The following is a 21,462-nucleotide window of genomic DNA, read 5'->3' on the forward strand; positions in this document are numbered from 1 at the left end:
CTACATGTAGAGTGATTCTGTGTTGTAAAGGTCTCTTATGAATTTTTTAAAGTGCAAGTGGTAACTCCATGTGCTGATTGGCTTCTGCCTTTGTGCTTCAAAGGGTTTATGATGCTTCCCCTGTGGTTTTAACCCCTCCTGAAATATTTAAGCCTCTGAGAAGGATTCCTGTAAAGGATCAAACTGCATCTGAGTTAAGCCTGTAAAAAATCTGAATGTCTCAAATACCAAGGAAGTAAAACGTGCTCTAAGTTAAAAAACAAACAAACAAACAACAAAATAAAACATTGACAGTGCTAAAAAACAAAGAATGCTCAAATTAGCTGATGGGTTTCTCACTTATTGGGAGCTGCCACTGGAGCTCATATTCCAAAAAGAAGTAATTCACTTTCAGGGTATGTGTGTGTTTTGCTTAGGTGGATCTGAGTCTTTTGGATACTGAAAGTAAATTTTGTTTTTAAAAATTGTCAATGGATCTGCCTTCCCTCTTGTTCCTCCTGTTAGTGTTGATGAACTGAGCATTCTCTCTCCAAGTTAGATTTCTCCACTTGAGCAGTAGAGCACCCCACTCCCACCCCTTTGCCTACTCAAGGACCTCATTCGGGTGACTCACCTTCTCTCTTGCATGACCAACTTTCTCTTCTCTACTGAATTATTCTCATCAAAATAAAAACATGTTGTAACAGCTTCCATTGTTTTTAAAAGGGCCTTCTTTGACTTGTCTTTCTCTCTGATTACCTCCTCAATCCTCTGTGCCCCTTGCAGCAAACTCCTTAAGAGTCTATGTTCTATATTCTCTCTTCACTTCCTCTCTTCACATTTTCTCTTGGACCTCCTCCAAGCACTCTGCTCCACATGAAACCTCCTTTTATCAAGGTGTACCCATGACCTTCACAGTGCCAGACTCCATGGGCAGTGCTTGGTCAAATCTTAATCTGCCTGTCCTGAGCAGCTAGCAGAGTTTATCATTTCTTCTTTCTAGAAACACTTTCTTTACTTCAGGGAAAACCTGTTCTCCTGGTTATTCTCTCTTCCTCACCAGTCACTTGTGCTCAGCCTCTTGGTGGGCTCTTTTCCTGATCTAAGATTACTCAGTCCCAGGTCCTTTCCTCTGTTTTCTCCCGAAGTCCTCTCAGGCAATATCCTGGTTAAAAATGTTCTGTATACTCTAAAGACTCCCAAATTTATGTCTGGAGTACACACATGTACCCTGGACTGCAGACTTGTATATCTAGTTGCCTGCTGCCCCCATCCCATTGGATAACTAATGGGCATCTCAAATTTAACATGGTCGAAATGTAACAACTGGTCTTCCCAGGGTTGTCTCTTACCCTTCTGCTTTCCCTGTCTCTATCTTTGCTCCACCCCCTTTCCATCTATATTAAAAATAGCAGCTGGAAAGACCCTAGTAAAACATCAGATCATATCTCTCCTCTGCCCCAAAGCCTCCAATGACTTCTGTCTTGGTCAGAGTAAAAGCTGGTCCAACAAGATCTTTCGTCATCTGACCCCATTACCTTTCTAGCTCACCTCCTACCTTTCTCCCTGTCACTCACCCTGCTCCAGCCACAATGGCCCCTTCCTTAGACACACCCCAGATATTTCTGTCTCAGGGCTTTGCCATGCGATGCTACTTTAAGTTGGAATGCTGTTTCTTGTACCTCACATGGCTTGTTCCTTCACCCCCTTCAAGTCTCTGGCTCTCTTCCCACTTACACCTTCTCTAACTATCCATTTAAGCCCCTTCCCCCCCCCCCCCCCCCCCCCTCCTCCTGCTCCTTCCCCCTGGCTTTCTTTGTTTTTTTTTTTTTTTTATTGCACTTACCGCCACATGAAAATAAAATATTTACTTTTTTGTTTTTGTTGCTGAGTTTTTTCTTGTCTGTCTTTTCTTATTAGAATGTAGGTTTCACGAGATTTCATGACACTTCACGAGGGCAGAAATTTTGTGTATCTTCTTCATAGATGTAACACCTGTGCCTAAGCGGGTACTTAGTAAATACTGCTGGATTAATTGAAAAGCAACCTCAAAAGTTGATTGATTTTTTTTTTTTGTAATTTTTTTTTTTTTTAATAGCATTCTGGGTGGACAGAAGATATAGAGCATTCAGAATGATTCACTATATACTAATAGCTATTTCCCATTCCTCAGTTTCTCTGTTTGAAGAACATAAGGACATTCCTCACAGCCTGTTGCGAGACCTTTGGAATGAGAAAGAGTGAACTCTTTGAAGCATTTGACCTGTTTGATGTTCGTGACTTTGGAAAGGTAATCACATTTCATTTTCTGTGCATTTTATCAAATATTTATTGTTTCTTGTTGAAGAAGGACATGTGACTTAAGTGGTCTAGGTATCTGCATTATGTAATTAAATTTCACATGTAAGTGACTTAGCAAAAAAGCAAATAACAACATTGTCCAAATGGGACTAGAATTATTATTTTTAAAGATTTATTTGAGAGAGAGAGCAAGCACGAGTGAGTGAGGGGAGAGGCAGAGGGAGAGAATCTTCAAACAGACTTCCCGCTGAGTATAGAGCCCAGCGCAGGGCTTCATCTCACCACCCATGAGATCATGACCTGAGCCAAAACCAAGAGTCAGACCCCTAACCGGCTGGGCTACCCCCATGCCCCAGGACTAGAACTATTTTTTTATTTAAAGCAGTACAAGGAGAGTCTTTTTACCCAGAAGTAGCTTTTCCTATTGGCTACCTCAGAGGGTAGGACTACGGTTTTCCATCCTACAAATAGTAGGACCAGTATTTTTTCCCTTCCAGTCTTTCCTATATCTGAAAAGCACCTAATTTTTGGAGATTGAGAATGTTCTGCTGCCCCTCTCTCTATTTTGATACTTGGGTAGGTGACTGGGAAGACATGAATCCAAAATGTTTGAGATTGTTAAGTAATTCCTATTGCTTGGATTTCAGCAGATACATGTTAGCTTGTTGGACTTCAATGATATTTACCACATGTAAATTGTTCTACTATTTGTTGTTATTACTTGTATGTAGACCAAACACTTGTGTATAATAGGTGACAGAAATTATTCTTTTAAAAGTTGTGGTCATTTATTTTGAAGTGACTGGGCATAAACAAACTTTTTGCATGTAAGAAGTCATAAAAGAGGTAATTAAGGTGACCTTATTTTATCCCTTGTTGACATAATTGCATTATGAAAATAAGCACGTAAGAATTAGGAAAAAATAAATAAATGATACTCAGAAGTTTGCCCTTACTCTTGTAATTCAGGTGTTAGTATCTCATCAAAAGGCTGTTTGAGAGTGACACTTCATTTGATTTCTAAGATGTAATATTTTAGTTATAAAGTGAAAACCAAGCAATGGATTGGTTTGCTTGACAATGGGAATAAATTGCACAAACTTGAAACAGACACATAAAAAATTGGATGCTGAAATTTGATGCAAGTATGGGTGAGCCACCTTGCCCAGGGCGAGAGAAGCCTTGGCTTCTTGACCCAGAGTCCCTTTGTCATCTTCTGGAAGTCACCAGTCTTCTCATTCATCAGACTGTCAGTTTGGAAGCCTGTGCAAAAGGAAATGGTTATAAGACCTTGGTTTCTAAGATTCCTTTTTCCTCTGGCAAGCTGTGATTTAACCGTTTTGAGGTCCAAAAAAGTGATGGAGGATAACATGATAACAAAAGCAACTGAAAACCAAGCCTGGTCAGGAGGTTGGTAGCATATTTGTCTGTGGCCAGGAAGTGAAGCCATGAAGATGAAGAGGAATCAACTAGAATTCCAGGTAAGGTGGATAGTCCTCTAAGTTGTTAGCCCTAAAAAACATCTTCATAGTTTAAAAAGATGTTTTCTTTATTCTTTGACTCCTCCCCCCTATTTTTTTAAAAAAGTCTTTTTTGATTTTCTTTTCACTCTTTTGGGGAAATGAAAAATGAAAATGAATTAAGGAAATGACAAATGAAAAAAAGGTCTAGACTTCTTAAAGCTTTTCAAGGAGCTCTTCATTTTTCATTGAGGTTTGCAAGAAATGGTATTGACAAAGACTGGGAAATCATCTAAATTCTTTGGAAACACATGGCTTTGTTCTAGTGGAATACCGCTGTGCACTTACACAACGGAAGCTTTGTAGGAGTTGAGATAATAGAGTTCAATGTGAAGGAGTAAACTGTATGCTTCTCAAGGGTAAATGTGTTTCTGTCTACTTAAAATATTTTGGCAATGATAAGTCTGAAACAGAGTTAAACTTGGGGATGTCATTGAGAACTTGATCCTGTACTCCGCACTTTAAAATCACATACATTTTTGCTACTGCCAAGATTGGTGCAGTTATCTCTTCCAAAACTGTATCTGGCCTAAATAAACCACTGAAAGTTTAAGAATTTAGGATGCTGTTTCATACCTTGCCAGTATTACCTTGCCAGTATTACTACCATTAAACATTATTACTCTAAGCAAAGCCATCGATCCTACCACTTACTGAAAACTTTTGAGATAATTGGTATCTTCAATCTCTCTCTCTCTCTCTATATATATATATATACACACACACCACACACACCAACACACATATACATATACATACACATACATAAATATATAATCATTAATCCTCACAATGGCCCTCTGAGATGTAAGTACTATTCAAATCACACATCTAGTAGAGACTGGAGCAATGGTTTGAACCTAGATCTGGCTGATTCTCACTGCTACCATGGTGCAAATGTTCACATAGCAGTCCAAGTACTTTGCACATATTGACTCAGTCTTCATATCAATCCCGCCACGTAGGTACCATTATCATCCCTACTTACAGATCCTGGGCTGTAAGTGACAGAACTTGGACAATTCATGCAGTTTTTAATTTTTACATTTAAAAAATGTGAATGGTGTGTTGATACAGAGACCAAGTCATTCCTGGTATTGTGACTATAAATTTTAATAGGATGTAGACAGGTTAGTTTATTTCTCTTCATTCCTTGGGATTTAATTAAATTTTCAATTAACATAAAAAGAGAATATCTATAACTATATGCCCCCCTGTCTGCCTCAATTCATACAAATAACAAATCTAGGATTCATGTGTATTTGACACCTTTTTGCCTAGGAATATATTAATTGTAATAATATCTAATGCTTTTGTAGCATTTTGAAGCTTTGAGAGTACTTCATATCCCTGACCTCATTTGAGTTCCATGGTAGTCATGTGAAGGAAACAAGCAAGTCTTCTCCTTTCTCAGATGAGGAAACTAAGAGATGGGAGGTTTAACAGTGATTTCACGGTGTCCTTGGTTAGGATCTGGATCAGACCTTCTGACTTCCCAGCCCTTTGTTTTTCTTGTCTGCCATCTACGTCTGGGTCTCGCTGCTGTGGAAATGCACAGGGAGAAGGATGAACTCATGGGAGAAAGCCAAAGGAATATATGAAAATTTTTTAAAGCACAAGTGATCTGTGACTTGGCATCTAATTACACTTTTTTTTTTTTCTAAAGAGAGGAAAGATTTAGGATACTGCATAAGCCTTTAGTATAATGGTGGTTGAAATTAAGAACTCTACCTGAACAAGTGTTTCACAGATTCTCATATGTACACAGGCAGTTGGATTTGAGCTAACCTTCCCCCCACTTCTCCATTGTGGTGTAGTCTGCTCCCTAATCTTTGTCTATGTTCTCCCTTGGTTCTGGGTTCTGGAAATCTACCCTGAATCATAGGCTTTGATATGGATAGGTTTTCTTTTGGAAATTAGGAAAATCCTGAGAAAACCAAAGGAATTTATGAAATTAAAAAGTTTAAGTGCTCTGTCACTTGACATCTAATTATTCTTTAGAAAGAGAGGATTTAGCATCCTACATGTGTTAACACGAATGGAAGTTTTTCTTTTAATTTTTGAGATAGTGAAGAGCACACACATTTTGGGCACTCTAGAGGGGCTTACGATAATTTTGCCTTTCAGCATTACTTTTAATTCCTAGTATTGAGCTCTTTACCCAGTGTTAAGAGAATATTCATTTTAATTCAAACTCATGTGTCAAAAAAATAATATTCTGAGCATTTTCTATAACTTGATTTTGTTTTTCAAATCACATAGGGATGGGGAATGAGTTTAGTAAGTTAGAAGGTTAACTTTTTTAAAGATTTTATTAGAGAGTGCACAAATAGGGGGAGTGGCAGAGGGAGAGGGAGAAGCAGACTCCCTGCTGAGCAGGGAGCCCGATACAGGGCTTGATCCCAGGACCCTGAGAGCATGACCTGAGCCAAAGGCAGATGTTTAACTGACTGAGCCACCGAGACACCCAAGTTGACTTCTGTTAAAAAAAGATCCATCTTGGTGTGCCTGGGTGGCTCAGTCAGTTAAGTGTCTGACTCTTGATTTCAGCTCAGTTCATGATCTCAGAGTCGTGAGATTGAACCCCGTGTCAGGCTCTGTGCTGGGCGTGGAGCCTGCTTAAGATTCTCTCTCTCCCCCTTTCCCTCTGCCCCTCCCTGCCTCCAAATCAATCTTTTTCTGACTGTATAATAACAAAAAAAGTAAAGTTGTCTCAGTTGACTTCTTTGCTTAAGAAATCTAATAAACAACTTCCTGCCCTAGAAAATTAGCAGTTATTAATTATAATACTTTTTACATTGCAACAGGATCCGTAAATTTCCTCACTTCCATGCTGCATAAATGATCTTCTATTCCTCTCTTCAGATTGTCATGTCCCGACTAACAATTTTGCTGTTTGGAAATGTTTCCAACTGAGCTGTCTGTTGGCACATTTATAGTGTGTGGAAGCACATGGGATTTTTCTTCAATGAGACCATTTCTAGTGAGTAATAGAAATCCTGTTGATGCTGCTGTCCAGACGAGTGATGAAGTCAGCTCCTTCCTTTGGTTGCTCTGGGTGGTGGAAGGGCCTGCTTCTTGCTACCAACAGACTTCGCATCTGTTGTTTCAAGCATTGTTAAGCACCTTTCAAGTGTAAGGTGATAGGTTTTCTTGAATCAAAGAAAATCCCACCTAACCCAAAGTAGTTCTAGCTGATTTTAGTAGCAATAGGATAGTTGCAGTGTGTTAAGGGTCAGGACCGGCACTGCCCAAAGGAAGTCAGAGCACTGGCTTAGAGGTGGGTCAGGGTTACAAGTTAGAACATTGTGGAGAGAGAGGTAATTGTGTGTTTGGGTTAAGAATATGGTTTCTGAGTTGGATCTTGGTTTAATTCTGGTTATACTTCTTACAAGTTTGTGATCTTGGACAAGTCACTTAACTTCGTTGAGCTTCAGTTCCTCATCTATAAATTGACGATAGGGAAATGTATGTAAAGTGTTTAACAGAGTATCTAGGTTTAAAGCATGTACTTGATAATTATTAGTTATTACTCTTATTGTTACTATTATTACAACTGTCATTACTAGTGTTAATTGATTTATGATTCAGCGGTAAACAGGGGTTGAATTTTGAATTGAGTGCAAGAATTAATAACTTTGTAGGGGTGAGATGAGGAAATAAGCTTTTTCTTTCTAATGTGTCATAGGGTTACTCTATTTTATTCTGCACAGCTGTCTTTCTCCCTTCTTCTGTGGGCCTGGATCTCCTTTGAGAAAGCACCCTTTTCCAGTTATGTAGTTTGGATGGTTTAATCAATTAGAATACCTCATCTCTTTGGCCATAGGGAAGGGTTTGGGGTGGGGCAGGTCACTCAGTTGGGACCAAGATGATGTGTTGAGACATTTTTAGGGGCAGTTCTGTTGTGATCGCCTCCTGCTTTGAGGCTTAGAAGAGCCACAGCCATCTGGGTACTGCATGGAGTTTCAAAACAGACCCAGTTTAGAGGAAACAGAGCTGAGGAGGATCCTACTGGTATCATGTGTGGCTGGAATAAAGCTGTGCCCAAAGCCAAATCCATATATGTATGGATTTTTCCATGACATGAACCAATATATTCTTCCTTTTTTCTTCTTCAAGCCAGTTTTCCTTAGATTTCTCTCACTTTTGGTGGAGAGAACTAAGTGATTCACCTGGTTTTGTCAGTCAGATGATTTCAGTTGTGTAGATAACTCTTCTATTACCACAGTTCCACACAACTTGGAGACCATTTGGTAGCCTCTACGTCTTCTATCATATATAGAAAAGGAGGTATGAAGACTGAGTCTTAGAATATCTCTCTTTTGCAGTGTGTAAATAATTACGTAGAAGTACAGTCCCAGCTTTGTGGTAAATGCTTTCTGTTCCTTACCATTGACCCAAGCAGTATCATAGATCTTCAGGTTTGAAAGAGACTCTCTAAGTCATCAGATACCCTTCTCCAGTTTGTCTGTGCTCTACAGGATTAAGGAAATGGACATGTATGCCTCTGCAGACTGGGAGCTCACTTCTTCCTGAGGCCCCCAGCTGTATCTATGTATTTGGGCCATACAGAAAGATTTGAAGATGACCTTAAAACCACAGGGTAAAAAGGACTGAAAGAGGCCTCCAACACATTCACCTGGGGATGAATAGGGCTTGGAGATATTCACTGATTTGGACAAAATGGTCCAAGAGGTCAGAAAACGCTAGAGGATTCTGTGTGACCTCTGGGCTCTCACTTCATTCCTCTGAACCTCAGGTTCCTCATTATAAATGGGATAATAATTTCTATCATACAGAATTATTGTGAAAACAGGGTTAATTTATGTAAAATGCCTGGCATATTGCTCAGGAAATGATTGAATGAACCAGTAGATCCAGTATGGAACCAGTAGTTTGGGTAGATACAGATCATTCAGGGTTCTGAATGTAGATATGTGTAAAGTCAAAAAGACGATTGTAGTGGTATTTTTTGAAAGTTTATTTGGTTTTATACTTTCTGGCTCAGAGTATTAAGAAAATTATAATACGCATGTATGTATGCATGTATGCACCCATATGGTTATTTATAACTTACATTTTTCCTAGGTTTTTGTGGTAAGAATAGGTTTAACTTTTTTTTTGTGTGTGTGCATAGAGATCAGTTGAGAGCTGCTGTGAAACTTTTCCTGAAGGCAGTTGATGCCTTAACACTCAATAAATGTTTTTTCCCCCTAGGATATAAACTAAATTAGCAGTTACATCAGATTCAGGATAGGAAATGGTTTGGTTCTTTGCCTTAAATTGCCATTTAAAAATAAATTTGCTGAGAAAACCAAGGGATACATAGTTAATGTAGAAAAAGGCTTGGAAATTGTGTAATGGAAATTCACAACTGTCTATACCATCTCCACTAAGAGGCATTAGTGTGTACCCCCTCTCCCCCCCAGTTTATTAGCAGAGACATGCTGCTATCAAGCTGCCTTGACATTGTGAGCTCAAATTTCTGGCCCATCTGTAATGCCTTATAATACATCTTATGAGAGTGTTTGCTTGGGTGCATCCTATAGTTTGTGTGTTTTCACTTTTTCACCCTTCCCAGCCTAACTTGGACACCTCAGGTGCGTGTATAATAGTGCAAGGACCTCTTCTTGCCCAGCCTGTGCTGTTAGCCCAGGCTAGCCTCTCAGCATTTGTACCTGGATACTGGTTAATTTCCACATTCTCCTCACTACTTCCAGTGCTTGTGGGTGGTGGGGAGCTTGCCCTCTGAAGCACCACATACATCCCAACACAACAATACTTGAGAACCTGTAATCGGTTCCCTACTACCTGTGCATCTCCTTGGAATTTTACCTGGCTTTCTCGGTTGCAAGAAAACCTCCCTGCCCAAAGACCTGTGAGCTTCATGTAGGTGCAGGTGGTTTCAGAGACTTCACACTGGCATGGTTTGAAAGATACATATTGGCTAGTGCATGTGCACTGACCAACAGTTAGAAATGTTTTTCATATCTCTGTATATAACTAGGATGAATTATCTTGGCACGTAAACATAATCTCTCTTTTTACAATTATTTTTTGAACTCTCACTCTTGAGAAGTTTGACATTTCTCAAAGTGTTTCTCATCCCAAATTATTCGAGTCTCTGGGGCTTTTGCAGTCATAGGGCCCTAATCAGTCTTGTTTCAAAACACCACAAGGAGATCAACTTCCGGTTGATGGCATGGTTCTATTGAAGACTGGTCCCGCGAGGTTTCTTCAGTAGCTCTTGTTCTCTGATGCTGGTATGCTCTTATAGTTCCAGTGTGGCTCAGTGTGACACTACCCAAACCAGCTTCCTTCCACCCCCACAAATTTTAGTTTCTGCATTGAACCTGGTCAAGCCACATTTCCCAGGCTTAGCAGTGAATATGGTTCAGCAGCTCATGGTATTCTTTCCAGCCAGCAAGCTTGAGTCAGCCTCCTTATTCAGCCACTACGGGGGTACCAACTTCAACTATTCGAGCAGCATTTGGGATCTCTGGTCTCTGTTCTTCCAGAAGGCCCTGGGCTTTCAGCCAACTTCCAACCTAGAGCAGACTATCCTACCAGGGCTACTGTGAGGAGTCAACCTCTGTCAGCCCACAAAGGCTTTCTTTACTTTCTCTCCCTTGAGCAGTAGGTGGTTTGCTTGTATTTACATAACTAAGGGAGAGTTCTCCAGTGATTCCTTCCTGAACAAAGAAAGCTTGTTCTAAGGCCTCCTTTTGTGTGTCCTTAAGCCTAGAAGGAGGGAACAGTTTCTGGCCTTCCCTAATGTGTATGTCCTCTGGTTGGCTGTTAACACAGTTACTACATTATTAGCAGTATTCTTTTTTTGTTTTTGGACAGAGCTGGCCTTTCTAGCAACCTCTACATCTGTTTCACTCTTTGCTAGTATATGTCACAGGGCTACATAGTACTAGATAGATTTTCCCATTTCTGCTATCCCTCACAGAACTCTTGTACCTGAGCCATGCAGGATCATTCTTTACACCTTAATGATTATTCAGGTGCTTTTTTTTTTTTTTTTTTGGTCTGCTTTCTGATTGTTTTTGAGCCAGTTTAAAAAACTCTTCACTCTTCACTCAGTTGAAAACTTCTAGAATAGCATTTCCCAAGGAAGCTCATTGTCTTGAGAAATATTAATAGATAGCCTAGGAAAAATACTCTTGTCCAAATAAGTTAGTTAAACTGCATATTATGTCCTCTCTCTATGGGATATGGCAGAGTACTAGTTTTTTTATTCTTTTTTATTCTTTCCAGCCCATTTCTATTTGGCTAAAGCTGTTGCCAGGGACTAAATAGTTACAAATGCCTCAGTTGAGGCCCTCATCACTGGGGTTATAGAAATAGTCTTCTAAGTAGCTCCCCACCTTCAGGTTTGAATCACTCCAAACTAGTCTTCAGAGTAATCTTAAAAAAAAATGCGAAACTGATCCTGTTATTCATAGGTTTAAAACATGACGGTGGATCTCTGTTGCTTATAAGAGAATAAAGTCCAAACCGTTTTACAAGTCAAACAAAGTCGTGATCCAGACCCCTTGTCTGCCTTTCTAAACCATATTCCTTGTTTCCTTATTCCTTGTTTTCCTACCTCCATTACCCACCTTGCTTCAGTCCCACCAAACTACTAAGTCATCATCACTCTCCAGATTAATATTATTAATATTGTTTCCTTTGCCTGGAGTGCCCTTTCCTCCCCATACCCCTACCCCTTGTCTTTAGTGACTTAAATTTTAAGATCACACACATAAATACACTGCTTGAAATCTGAGAATGTGTGATTTATCCAGAACTCTGGATGTAGTTGATTCTTGGATGTATTGAATAACCCCCAGGGCCTGACTTTGCTCATGTGTCTCTGCCTGTTTCCTCAGTTCTAGCTGGACCTTTGTCCTCCTCTTCTGTCCTGCACAAATTTGACCTTGACACATGAAATCCGCTCTCTTCCTTAGCTCATTCTGAGACTTTGAGATCAAATAAACCTGGCTTTCCTCCTCCCCCGTCCCCAGCTACCAATGTGGGAAAGTTACTCAACTTCTCAGGGCCTCCATGTTTTGATCTATAAGATGGCCCTGATGGTGATGCTTACCTCCCAGGGCTGTGGTAAGGAGTGTGCATCCGATTCTGTGGCGATCTGCACAGCTAGCACGGTGTGGGGCACAGTTCACCCATCATTCCTTCATTCTGCAAATGTTTCCATGCTTATTCTGCTGGGCACTGCCAAGTGCTGCTTAATCAATGTGGACAGGCAGTCTTCTGCCAAGTTGCTATTTGAGTTTAGGAAACAAAACAGGTAGGACATAAATAAACAAGATAATTACAACCAATGATAAGTACTATTGAGGAAATAGAGTAGAATGATGAACTACTGGAGGAAACCACTTTAGACAGGGGGGTAAGCAAAATCTGTTTAAAATGCTGGAGACCCAGTGGGAGGCAGATGTTAGTGCTACTGCATACTTAGTAAAAATTAAATTTTAGCTAAGTTACAAAGCAAATTTTAACTGGATTCTAGTCCCACTTCTTCCTGCAGAACCCCTTGAGATAGTCCTTTAACTTGGTCTCCACTTCCTCAACTCTAAAATCTCATCTGATTGTAAATTGCCACTTACTGGTAAATGTAAAAAGTACACATTGTATTTTATAAAGTGATGTTTTGATAATTCTTAGTTGTGTAATCCTCTCTAAAAATATCTAGGCTTAGGCTTTTAGCCCAGGTCTATTCTATTTTCAGTAATATTGATGTTCCTTTAAAAACTTGAGAATTTATAAAGACTTAACTGTATATATACACTTACATACACATATAAAGGTATTATAAAGAGATGGAAGCATGTTAAAGAATATTGCTTTGATTTTGCATCTTTACTGGATATACTTATAAGAACATTGGTAATTCCAGAAATGGAAATCTAGGTTGAGAACTGAAACTGAGCTTCTCTTTGCTGTGTCAAGAGTTCCTCCAGAGATCAACATGGAATCTTTTGGGTAGTATTTTTTAAAAATTCTGTATTCTTAGCATACATGTAAATAAGCACACAGATAACAGGTTTACAGATATACCAAGATAACTGTATGAAATATAGACATATCACTTGTAGTAATTTAATTATTGCACCTTTTGTGTATAAGTATATGCATAAACATAATTTATGATTTTAACTTGCATGCATATATTTTAAGTACCACATAACTGCATATTGTAATTCCTATTACATGATGACCTATCTGAGCTTCATTATATCTTTGGTTAACATTGTTTACATATCCTATAAGCTATTTTTTAAAAAGGCTTTTAAACCAAAGGTGCTTTCCATCCTCTCTTTAAGGAATGCACCATATTGCAGAAGATATAAGTAATTAAATCATGACAATATAGCATGCTAAGTGCAATAACTGACAAATGAAAAGATGCTGTGCAAGAGAAAGGGATCAGCTCTTCCTAAATATGGTTAAGGAAGGTGCCTCAGTTTATGCTTCACCTAGACAGAAAAACAGGCTGGGGTGCTGCTGTTGGCTGTTGTCAGGAACTTACCAAGACTATGTCTTTGTTACCATTTTATTTAATCCTCACAGCAACCCTATGATGTTGGTATTTGCCCATTTTATGGCTGAAGAAACTGAGGCTCAGAGTTACAAAAACAAATCCTAGCTTGTAGGCAAAGCAGTGTGGATCTGAGACAATGTCTGCCTAACTACAAAGGTCCTGTTCTTAATGATCTTACTGCACTGCCTCCAAGCAGAGCACAGTGGGAAAGCACCTTCTAGGTAAAGGGAAGGTCCTGTATGAAGATACAGAAGGGGGATCCATGTGTAATGTTTGGCGTTCTGCAGAGTCCTAGTAGCTTGTCTGTAAGATGAAGCTGGAGTGAGCAGGACCTTGAGGGCCAGCAGAAATTGGGGCCAGGGTGTGTGGGCTCTGGGGTCTTGCAGAGTCTTCATGGATTCTGATGTCAGGCCAGAGAATAGTTTTTAACAGACATGAGATGACCCGTTGTACACTTGGCCTAAGCATGGTCATCAAGGGGAAGACTGGATAGGACTGCTGTGATGCCGGCAATTGGAAGGGCAGGTAAGACTAAAGCAGTGTGGATGAAAACTATGCAGATCTTTCCAGAGCAACGGCAAGACAGGCTTAGAGCTTGAGAGCTTTTTAGCATTTAGGAATTGGTGTGACCAGGGAAAGGGTAAGCAGAGGGAAGAGAGAACATTGAATCCTAAGCTTCTCCTGAGTGGTTGGAAGAGAAGTAGAGTTCACTGAAGGGGAAAAAGTGGAACAACAGCAGGTGCAACTTACAGCGTTTGTTTTAATATAAGAATTCTGATGGCATTTACGCTCACTTTCTGTAGATGTGTTTTGCAACCCATTATTTATCTGTTTTATTTTGCAAACGGTTTTACTATATTTGACATCCTTAATTTTCCCTGTATTTCAATTTTGATTTATTATTTATTTTTTAATTTTTGTACTTGCTGCTTATCTAGTAGAGATTTGGTCTTTGGTAGAACAGGTAAAAACTTTTCTTTGAGTTTACTTATTTTTTAAAAAAATTGTAACATTTAAAATTTTTATAGTAGGAAAATTTCTAGGCATTTTTGTCTGTTCCAAAGGTATGGCAAATACATGCTGATTAGTACACACATTCTTATTCACAGATTAGCTTTTGGGACATACCTCCTCTCAACTGTGTTCAGTCATATTACCTTAAAAGTAAGGTGTAGTTTATCCAAAATACATATGGAGTTATTGAGTCTGATTTGCTTTCAGTAAATTGTTACTGTGAATATGCTGGTTGAGAAATCCACAAGGAGAACTGGTTAACTCCAGTAGGCGATATAATAGCCAATTTACTTTTCTGTACAAGCAGCAATGATGTCAAACTCTTGGCCTTTCATCCTTTAACTGTTGTGCCTGTGTATTTCCTATCAACAGGATCCTCTAGAAGAGGAGGATGGTATTTTCCATATTTATTCTCCCTGTTTTTTTAAATGACTTACACACATCTGTAGCAATAAAGGAGTGCTGGCGTTCGTATTCCATGCTCAGAGGAGTGGTATGGGGCCAGAACTGGATGAACGCTCTCATCTGCACAGATTCACCAGAGGAAGTGTGCATCAGGAGTGTTATGAACACCAAACAACGACAGGAAACAATCCCTGGGAGTCATGCAGCTGTGTGGAGTCCAGCCACACAAGCTTCCTCTGGATAGAGTTTAGTTTCTGAGTTGCTTAATTTCTACCTACAGCACCTGTGTCTTTTGGGGACTGTTGGAGAAATACTGATTGATTATGGGCCTTTCTTTGGTTTGCCTCAAAGCCATGGGGGTATGAAAAGTCCTGCTGAATCAGCATAATGTCTGAAAACTTAAGTGTCAGGATGAGCCAGGCACAGAGTAGACAAAAATCATTAAGTTGGAATGAATGAACGGCATTTACATCTTTCCAGGAATATTCCTTCTTGGAAATTGCACATGAGCAATTTCACAGTAAATGTGCTTGGGGACCCTAGGTGTAGGCTTTACCTTGCTACTCTTCTCCTGTATTTCTCTGTAAAGGATAGGAAGAATGATGCTTGCTGCTTCTGGGTGGGCAGAACCTCATAGATTTCTACTCTTTAAGCTGTCTTTTTAAAGTAGTGGCCTACTCATACTTGATCTTAGACAAAATAATTATCTAGAATGGTTGTGTTATGGCATGGGAGGATGTGTAGTACACGATTTTTATTGGTCAGTCTAGGTCAAGTTTTGAAGACTGATTGCATTGGCTGTGGATTGGGCAAAGTAAAATGCATAGAAGGCTAGATTCAGGTTAGAATTAACTCTGTGTCTTTCCGTCTGTCTATAGTGTTTAACATTGCATTAGCAGCAATCACTGCTGATGTTTTTCTAATAGCCTGTTAGGTTTCTGGGAGGAAGCAGCAGAACAATATGAACTTACTGATTTCCAGATAATAAAGTAAAATTTCTTAGGGAGCTCATAATTTAAAATTTCATGGCATTATAATAAAACTACTATAACATACAGTAAAAAGGAGATGGCATTAGTTAGCATTGGTTTTCCAAAAAAAAATTGCTGAGGGGTTTTTACATTTGTTGTAAGTTGGGGTTGGTCAGTAGATTGCATCCAAAACTTTCATAAGTGTAAATAGACCCTTAGGTAGATAAACAAGTGAACATATATATCATTTTTTATTATGTTAATCACCATACATTACATCATTAGTTTTTAGTAGTGTTCCATGATTCATTATTTGCGTATAACACCCAGTGCTCCATGCAGTACGTGCCCTCTTTAATACCCATCACCAAGCTAACCCATCCCCCCAACCCCCTCCCCTCTGGAACCCTCAGTTTGTTTCTCAGAGTCCATCGCCTCTCATGTTTCGTCTCCCCCTCCGATTTCCCCCCCTTCATTTTTCCCTTCCTGCTATCTTCTTCTTCTTTTTTTTTTTTTTTTTTTTTTAACATATAATGTATTATTTGTTTCAGAGGTACAGGTCTGTGATTCATCAGTCTTAGACAATTCACAGCACTCACCATAGCACATACCCTCCCCACTGTCTATCACCCAGCCACCCCATGCCTCCCACCCCCCACCACTCCAGCAACCCTCAGTTTGTTTCCTGAGATTAAGAATTCCTCATATCAGTGAGGTCATATGATACATGTCTTTCTCTGATTGACTTATTTCGTTCAGCATAATACCCTGCAGTTCCATCCACATTGTCGCAAATGGCAAGATCTCATTCCTTTTGATGGTTGTATAATATTCCATTGTATATATATACCACATCTTCTTTATCCATTCATCTGTCGATGGACATCTTGGCTCTTTCCATAGTTTGGCTATTGTGGGCATTGCTGCTATAAACATCGGGGTGCACGTACCCCTTCAGATCCCTACAGTTGTATCTTTGTGGTAAATACCCAGTAGTGGAATTGCTGGGTCACACGGTAGCTCTATATTCAACTTTTTGAGGAACCTCCATACTGTTTTCCAGAATGGTTGCACCAGCTTGCATTCCCACCAACAGCGTAGGAGGGTTCCCCTTTCTCCACATCCCCGCCAACATCTGTCGTTTCCTGACTTGTTCATGTTAGCCATTCTGACTGGTGTGAGGTGGTATCTCATTGAGGTTTTGATTTGGATTTCCCTGATGCCGAGCGATATTGAACACTTTTTCATGTGCCTGTGGGCCATTTGGATGTCTTCTTTGGAAAAATGTCTGTTCATGTCTTCTGCCCATTTCTTGATTGGATTCTTTGTTCTTTTGGTGTTGAGTTTGATGAGTTCTTTATAGATTTTGGATACTAGCCCTTTATCTGATATGTCATTTGCAAATATCTTCTCCCATTCTGTCGGTTGTCTTTTGGTTTTGTTGACTGTTTCTTTTGCTGTGCAAAAGCTTTTTATCTTGATGAAGTCCCAATAGTTCATTTTTGCCCTTGCTTCCCTTGCCTTTGGCGGTGTTTCTAGGAAGAAGTTGCTGCGGCTGAGGTCGAAGAGGTTGCTGCCTGTGTTCTCCTTTAGGATTTTGATGGACTCCTGTCTCACATTAGGTCTTTCAACCATTTTGAGTCTATTTTTGTGTGTGGTGTAAAGAGATGGTCCAGTTTCATTCTTCTGCATGTGGCTGTCCAATTTTCCCAACACCATTTGTTGAAGAGACTGTCTTTTTTCCATTGGACATTCTTTCCTGCTTTGTCAAAGATTAGTTGACCATAGAGCTGAGGGTCCATTTCTGGGCTCTCCATTCTGTTCCATTGATCTATGTGTCTGTTTTTGTGCCAGTACCATACTGTCTTGATGATGACAGCTTTGTAATAGAGCTTGAAGTCCAGAATTGTGATGCCACCAGCTTTGCTTTTCTTTTTCAACATTCCTCTGGCTATTCGGGGTCTTTTCTGGTTCCATACAAATTTTAGGATTATTTGTTCCATTTCTTTGAAAAAAGTGGATGGTATTTTGATAGGGATTGCATTGAATGTGTAGATTGCTCTAGGTAGCATTGACATCTTCACAATATTTGTTCTTCCAATCCATGAGCATGGAACGTTTTTCCATTTCTTTGTGTCTTCCTCAATTTCTTTCATGAGTATTTTATAGTTTTCTGAGTACAGATCCTTTGCCTCTTTGGTTAGATTTATTCCTAGGTATCTTCTGGTTTTGGGTGCAATTGTAAATGGGATCGACTCCTTAATTTCTCTTTCTTCTGTCTTGTTGTTGGTGTATAGGAATGCCACTGATTTCTGTGCATTGATTTTATATCCTGCCACTTTACTGAATTCCTGTATGAGTTCTAGCAGTTTTGGGGTGGAGTCTTTTGGGTTTTCCACATAAAGTATCATATCATCTGCAAACAGTGAGAGTTTGACTTCTTCTTTGCCGATTCGGATGCCTTTTATTTCTTTTTGTTTTCTGATTGCTTGGCTAGGACTTCTAATACTATGTTGAATAGCAGTGGTACAGTGGACATCCCTGTCCTGTTCCTGACCTTAGGGGGAAAGCTCTCAGTTATTCCCCATTGAGAATGATATTCGCTGTGGGTTTTTCATAGATGGCTTTTATGATATTGAGGTATGTACCCTCTATCCCTATACTCTGATGAGTTTTGATCAAGAAAGGATGCTGTACTTTGCCAAATGCTTTTTCTGCATCTATTGAGAGGATCATATGGTTCTCGTACTTTCTTTTATTAATGTATTGCATCACATTGATTGATTTGCGAATGCTAAAACAACGTTGCAGCGCATGAATAAATCCCACTTGGTCGTGGTGAATAATCCTTTTAATGTACTGTTGGATCCTATTGGCTAGTATTTTGGTGAGAATTTTTGCATCCATGTTCAGGGATATTGGTCTGTAATTCTCCTTTTTGATGGGGTCTTTTCCAGTTTTGGGATCAAGGTAATGGTGGCCTCAAAACAAGTTTGGAAGTTTTCCTTCTGTTTCTATTTTTTGGAACAGTTTCAGAAGAATAGGTATTAATTCTTCTTGAAATGTTTGGTAGAATTCCCCTGGGAAGCCATCTGGCCCTGGGCTTTTGTTTGTTGGGAGATTTTTGATGACTGGTTCAATTTCCTTAGTGGTTATAGGTCTGTTCAGGTTTTCTATTCCTTCCTGGTTCAGTTTTGGTAGTTGATACATCTCTTAGGAATGCATCCATTTCTTCCAGGTTATCTAATTTGCTGGCATATAGTTGCTCATAATATGTTCTTATACTTGTTTGTATTTCTTTGGTGTTGGTTGTGATCTCTCCTCTTTCATTCATGACTTTATTTATTTGGGTCATTTCTCTTTTCTTTTTGGTAAGTCTGGCCAGGGGTTTATCAATCTTGTTAATTCTTTCAAAGAACCAGCTCCTAGTTTCATTGATCTGTTCTTCTGTTCTCTTGGTTTCTATTTCATTGATTTCTGCTCTGATCTTTATTATTTCTCTTCTCCTGCTGGGTTTAGGCTTTATTTGCTGTTCTTTCTCCAGCTCCTTTAGGTGTAGGGTTAGGTTGTATATTTGAGACTTTCTTGTTTCTTGAGAAAGGCTTGTATTGCTATATACTTTCCTCTCAGGACTGCCTTTGCTGCATCCCGAAGATTTTGAACAGTTGTGTTTTCGTTTTCATTTGTTGTCATGAATTTTTTAAATTCTTCTTTAATTTCCTGGTTGACCCATTCATTCTTTAGTAGGATGCTCTTTAGCCTCCATGTATTTGAGTTCTTTCCAACTTTCCTCTTGTGATTGAGTTCTAGTTTCAAAGCATTGTGGTCTGAAAATAAGCAGGGAATGATCCCAGTCTTTTGGTACCGGTTGAGACCTGATTTGTGACCTAGGATGTGATCTATTCTGGAGAATGTTCCATGGGCACTAGAGAAGAATGTGTATTCCGTTGCTTTGGGATGGAATGTTCTGAATATGTCTGTGAAGTCCATTTGGTCCAGTGTGTCATTTAAAGTCTTTATTTCCTTGTTGATCTTTTGCTTAAATGATCTGTCCATTTCAGTGAGGGGGGTGTTAAAGTCCCCCACTATTATTGTATTGTTGTCAATGTGTTTCTTTGCTTTTGTTATTAATTGGCTTATATAATTGGCTGCTCCCATGTTAGGGGCATAGATATTTACAATTGTTAGATCTTCTTTTGGATAGACCCTTTAAGTAGGATATAGTGTCCTTCCTCATCTCCTATTACAGTCTTTGGTTTAAAATCTAATTTGTCTGATATACGGATTGCCACCCCAGCTTTCTTTTGGTGTCCATTAGCATGGTAAATGGTTTTCCACCCCGTCACTTTCAATGGGGGTGTCTTTGGGTCTAAAATGAGTCTCTTGCAGACAGCATATTGATGGGTCTTGTTTTTTAATCCAGTCTGATAGCCTGTGTCTTTTGATTGGGGGCATTTAGCCCATTTACATTCAGGGTAACTATTGAAAGATAGGAATTTAGTGCCATTGTATTGCCTGTAAGGTGACTGTTACTGTATATTGTCTGTGTTCCTTTCTGGTCTGTGTTACTTTTAGGCTCTCTCTTTGCTTAGAGGACCCCTTTCAATATTTCTTGTAGGGCTGGTTTCGTGTTTGCAAATTCCTTTAGTTTTTGTTTGTCCTGGAAGCTTTTTATCTCTCTCTTTTCAATGACAGCCTAACTGGATATAGTAATCTTGGTTGCATATTTTTCTCATTTAGTGCTCTGAATATATCATGCCAGTCCTTTCTGGCCTGTCAGGTCTCTGTGGATAGGTCTGTTGTCAGCCTAATGTTTCTACCATTGTAGGTTACAGATCTCTTCTCCGGAGCTGCTTTCAGGGTTTTCTCTTTGTCTCTGAGACTCGTAAGTTTTACTATTAGATGTCAGGGTGTTGACCTATTTTTATTGATTTTGAGGGGGGTTCTCTGTGCCTCCTGGATTTTGATGCCTGTTTCCTTCCCCAAATTAGGGAAGTTCTCTGCTCTAATTTGCTCCAATATACCTTCTGCCCCTCTCTCTTCTTCTTCTGGGATCCCAATTATTCTAATATTGTTTCGTCTTATGGTATCACTTATCTCTCAAATTCTGCCCTCGTGATCCAGTAGTTGTTTATCTCTCTTTTTCTCAGCTGCTTTATTTTCCATCATTTGGTCTTCTATATCACTGATTCTCTCTTCTGCCTCATTTATCCTAGCAGTTAGAGCCTCCATTTTTGATTGCACCTCATTAATAGCCTTTTTGATTTCAACTTGGTTAGATTTTAGTTCTTTTATTTCTCCAGAAAGGGTTTCTCTAATATCTTCCGTGCTTTTTTCAAGCCCAGCTAGTATCTTTAAAATCATCATTCTGAACTCTAGTTCCAATATCTTACTAATGTCTGTATTGATTAGGTCCCTGGCAGTTGCTTCTGCCTTTTATTCTTTTTTTTTTGAGGTGATTTTTTCCGTCTTGTCATTTTGTGCAGAGGAGAATAGATTAATGAGAGAACAAAATGCTAACAGGGTAACAACGACCCCAGAAAAATACACACTAAACAAATCAGAAGAGACCTGAAACTGGGGGAAAAGAAAGGGAAAGAAAGAAAAAAGAAAAGAAAAAGAAAAAGATAAAAACAAACAAAAAAACAGAATATGATCAAATATGATCAGACTGGTATATAGATCAGTGCCACACACTAGATTTTGGGTGTATTTTGGTCTG

The 21,462-nt window shown here is 39.3% G+C and overlaps 1 protein-coding gene across 1 annotated transcript in view; it reads left to right on the forward strand.

Moving 5' to 3' along the window:
* The window catches only part of VAV3 (vav guanine nucleotide exchange factor 3), a 359,106-nt gene that overhangs the window by 81,136 nt on the left and 256,508 nt on the right, over nucleotides 1-21,462 (forward strand). The window contains exon 2 of the mRNA XM_032422283.1: nucleotides 2,153-2,269. Coding sequence (XP_032278174.1) covers nucleotides 2,153-2,269 — 117 coding nt within the window. The remainder of the gene's footprint in view (nucleotides 1-2,152; nucleotides 2,270-21,462) is intronic.

The sequence above is a fragment of the Phoca vitulina genome, unplaced genomic scaffold (genome assembly GCF_004348235.1).
Source record: "Phoca vitulina isolate PV1807 unplaced genomic scaffold, GSC_HSeal_1.0 scaffold2, whole genome shotgun sequence".
NCBI lineage: Eukaryota > Metazoa > Chordata > Mammalia > Carnivora > Phocidae > Phoca > Phoca vitulina.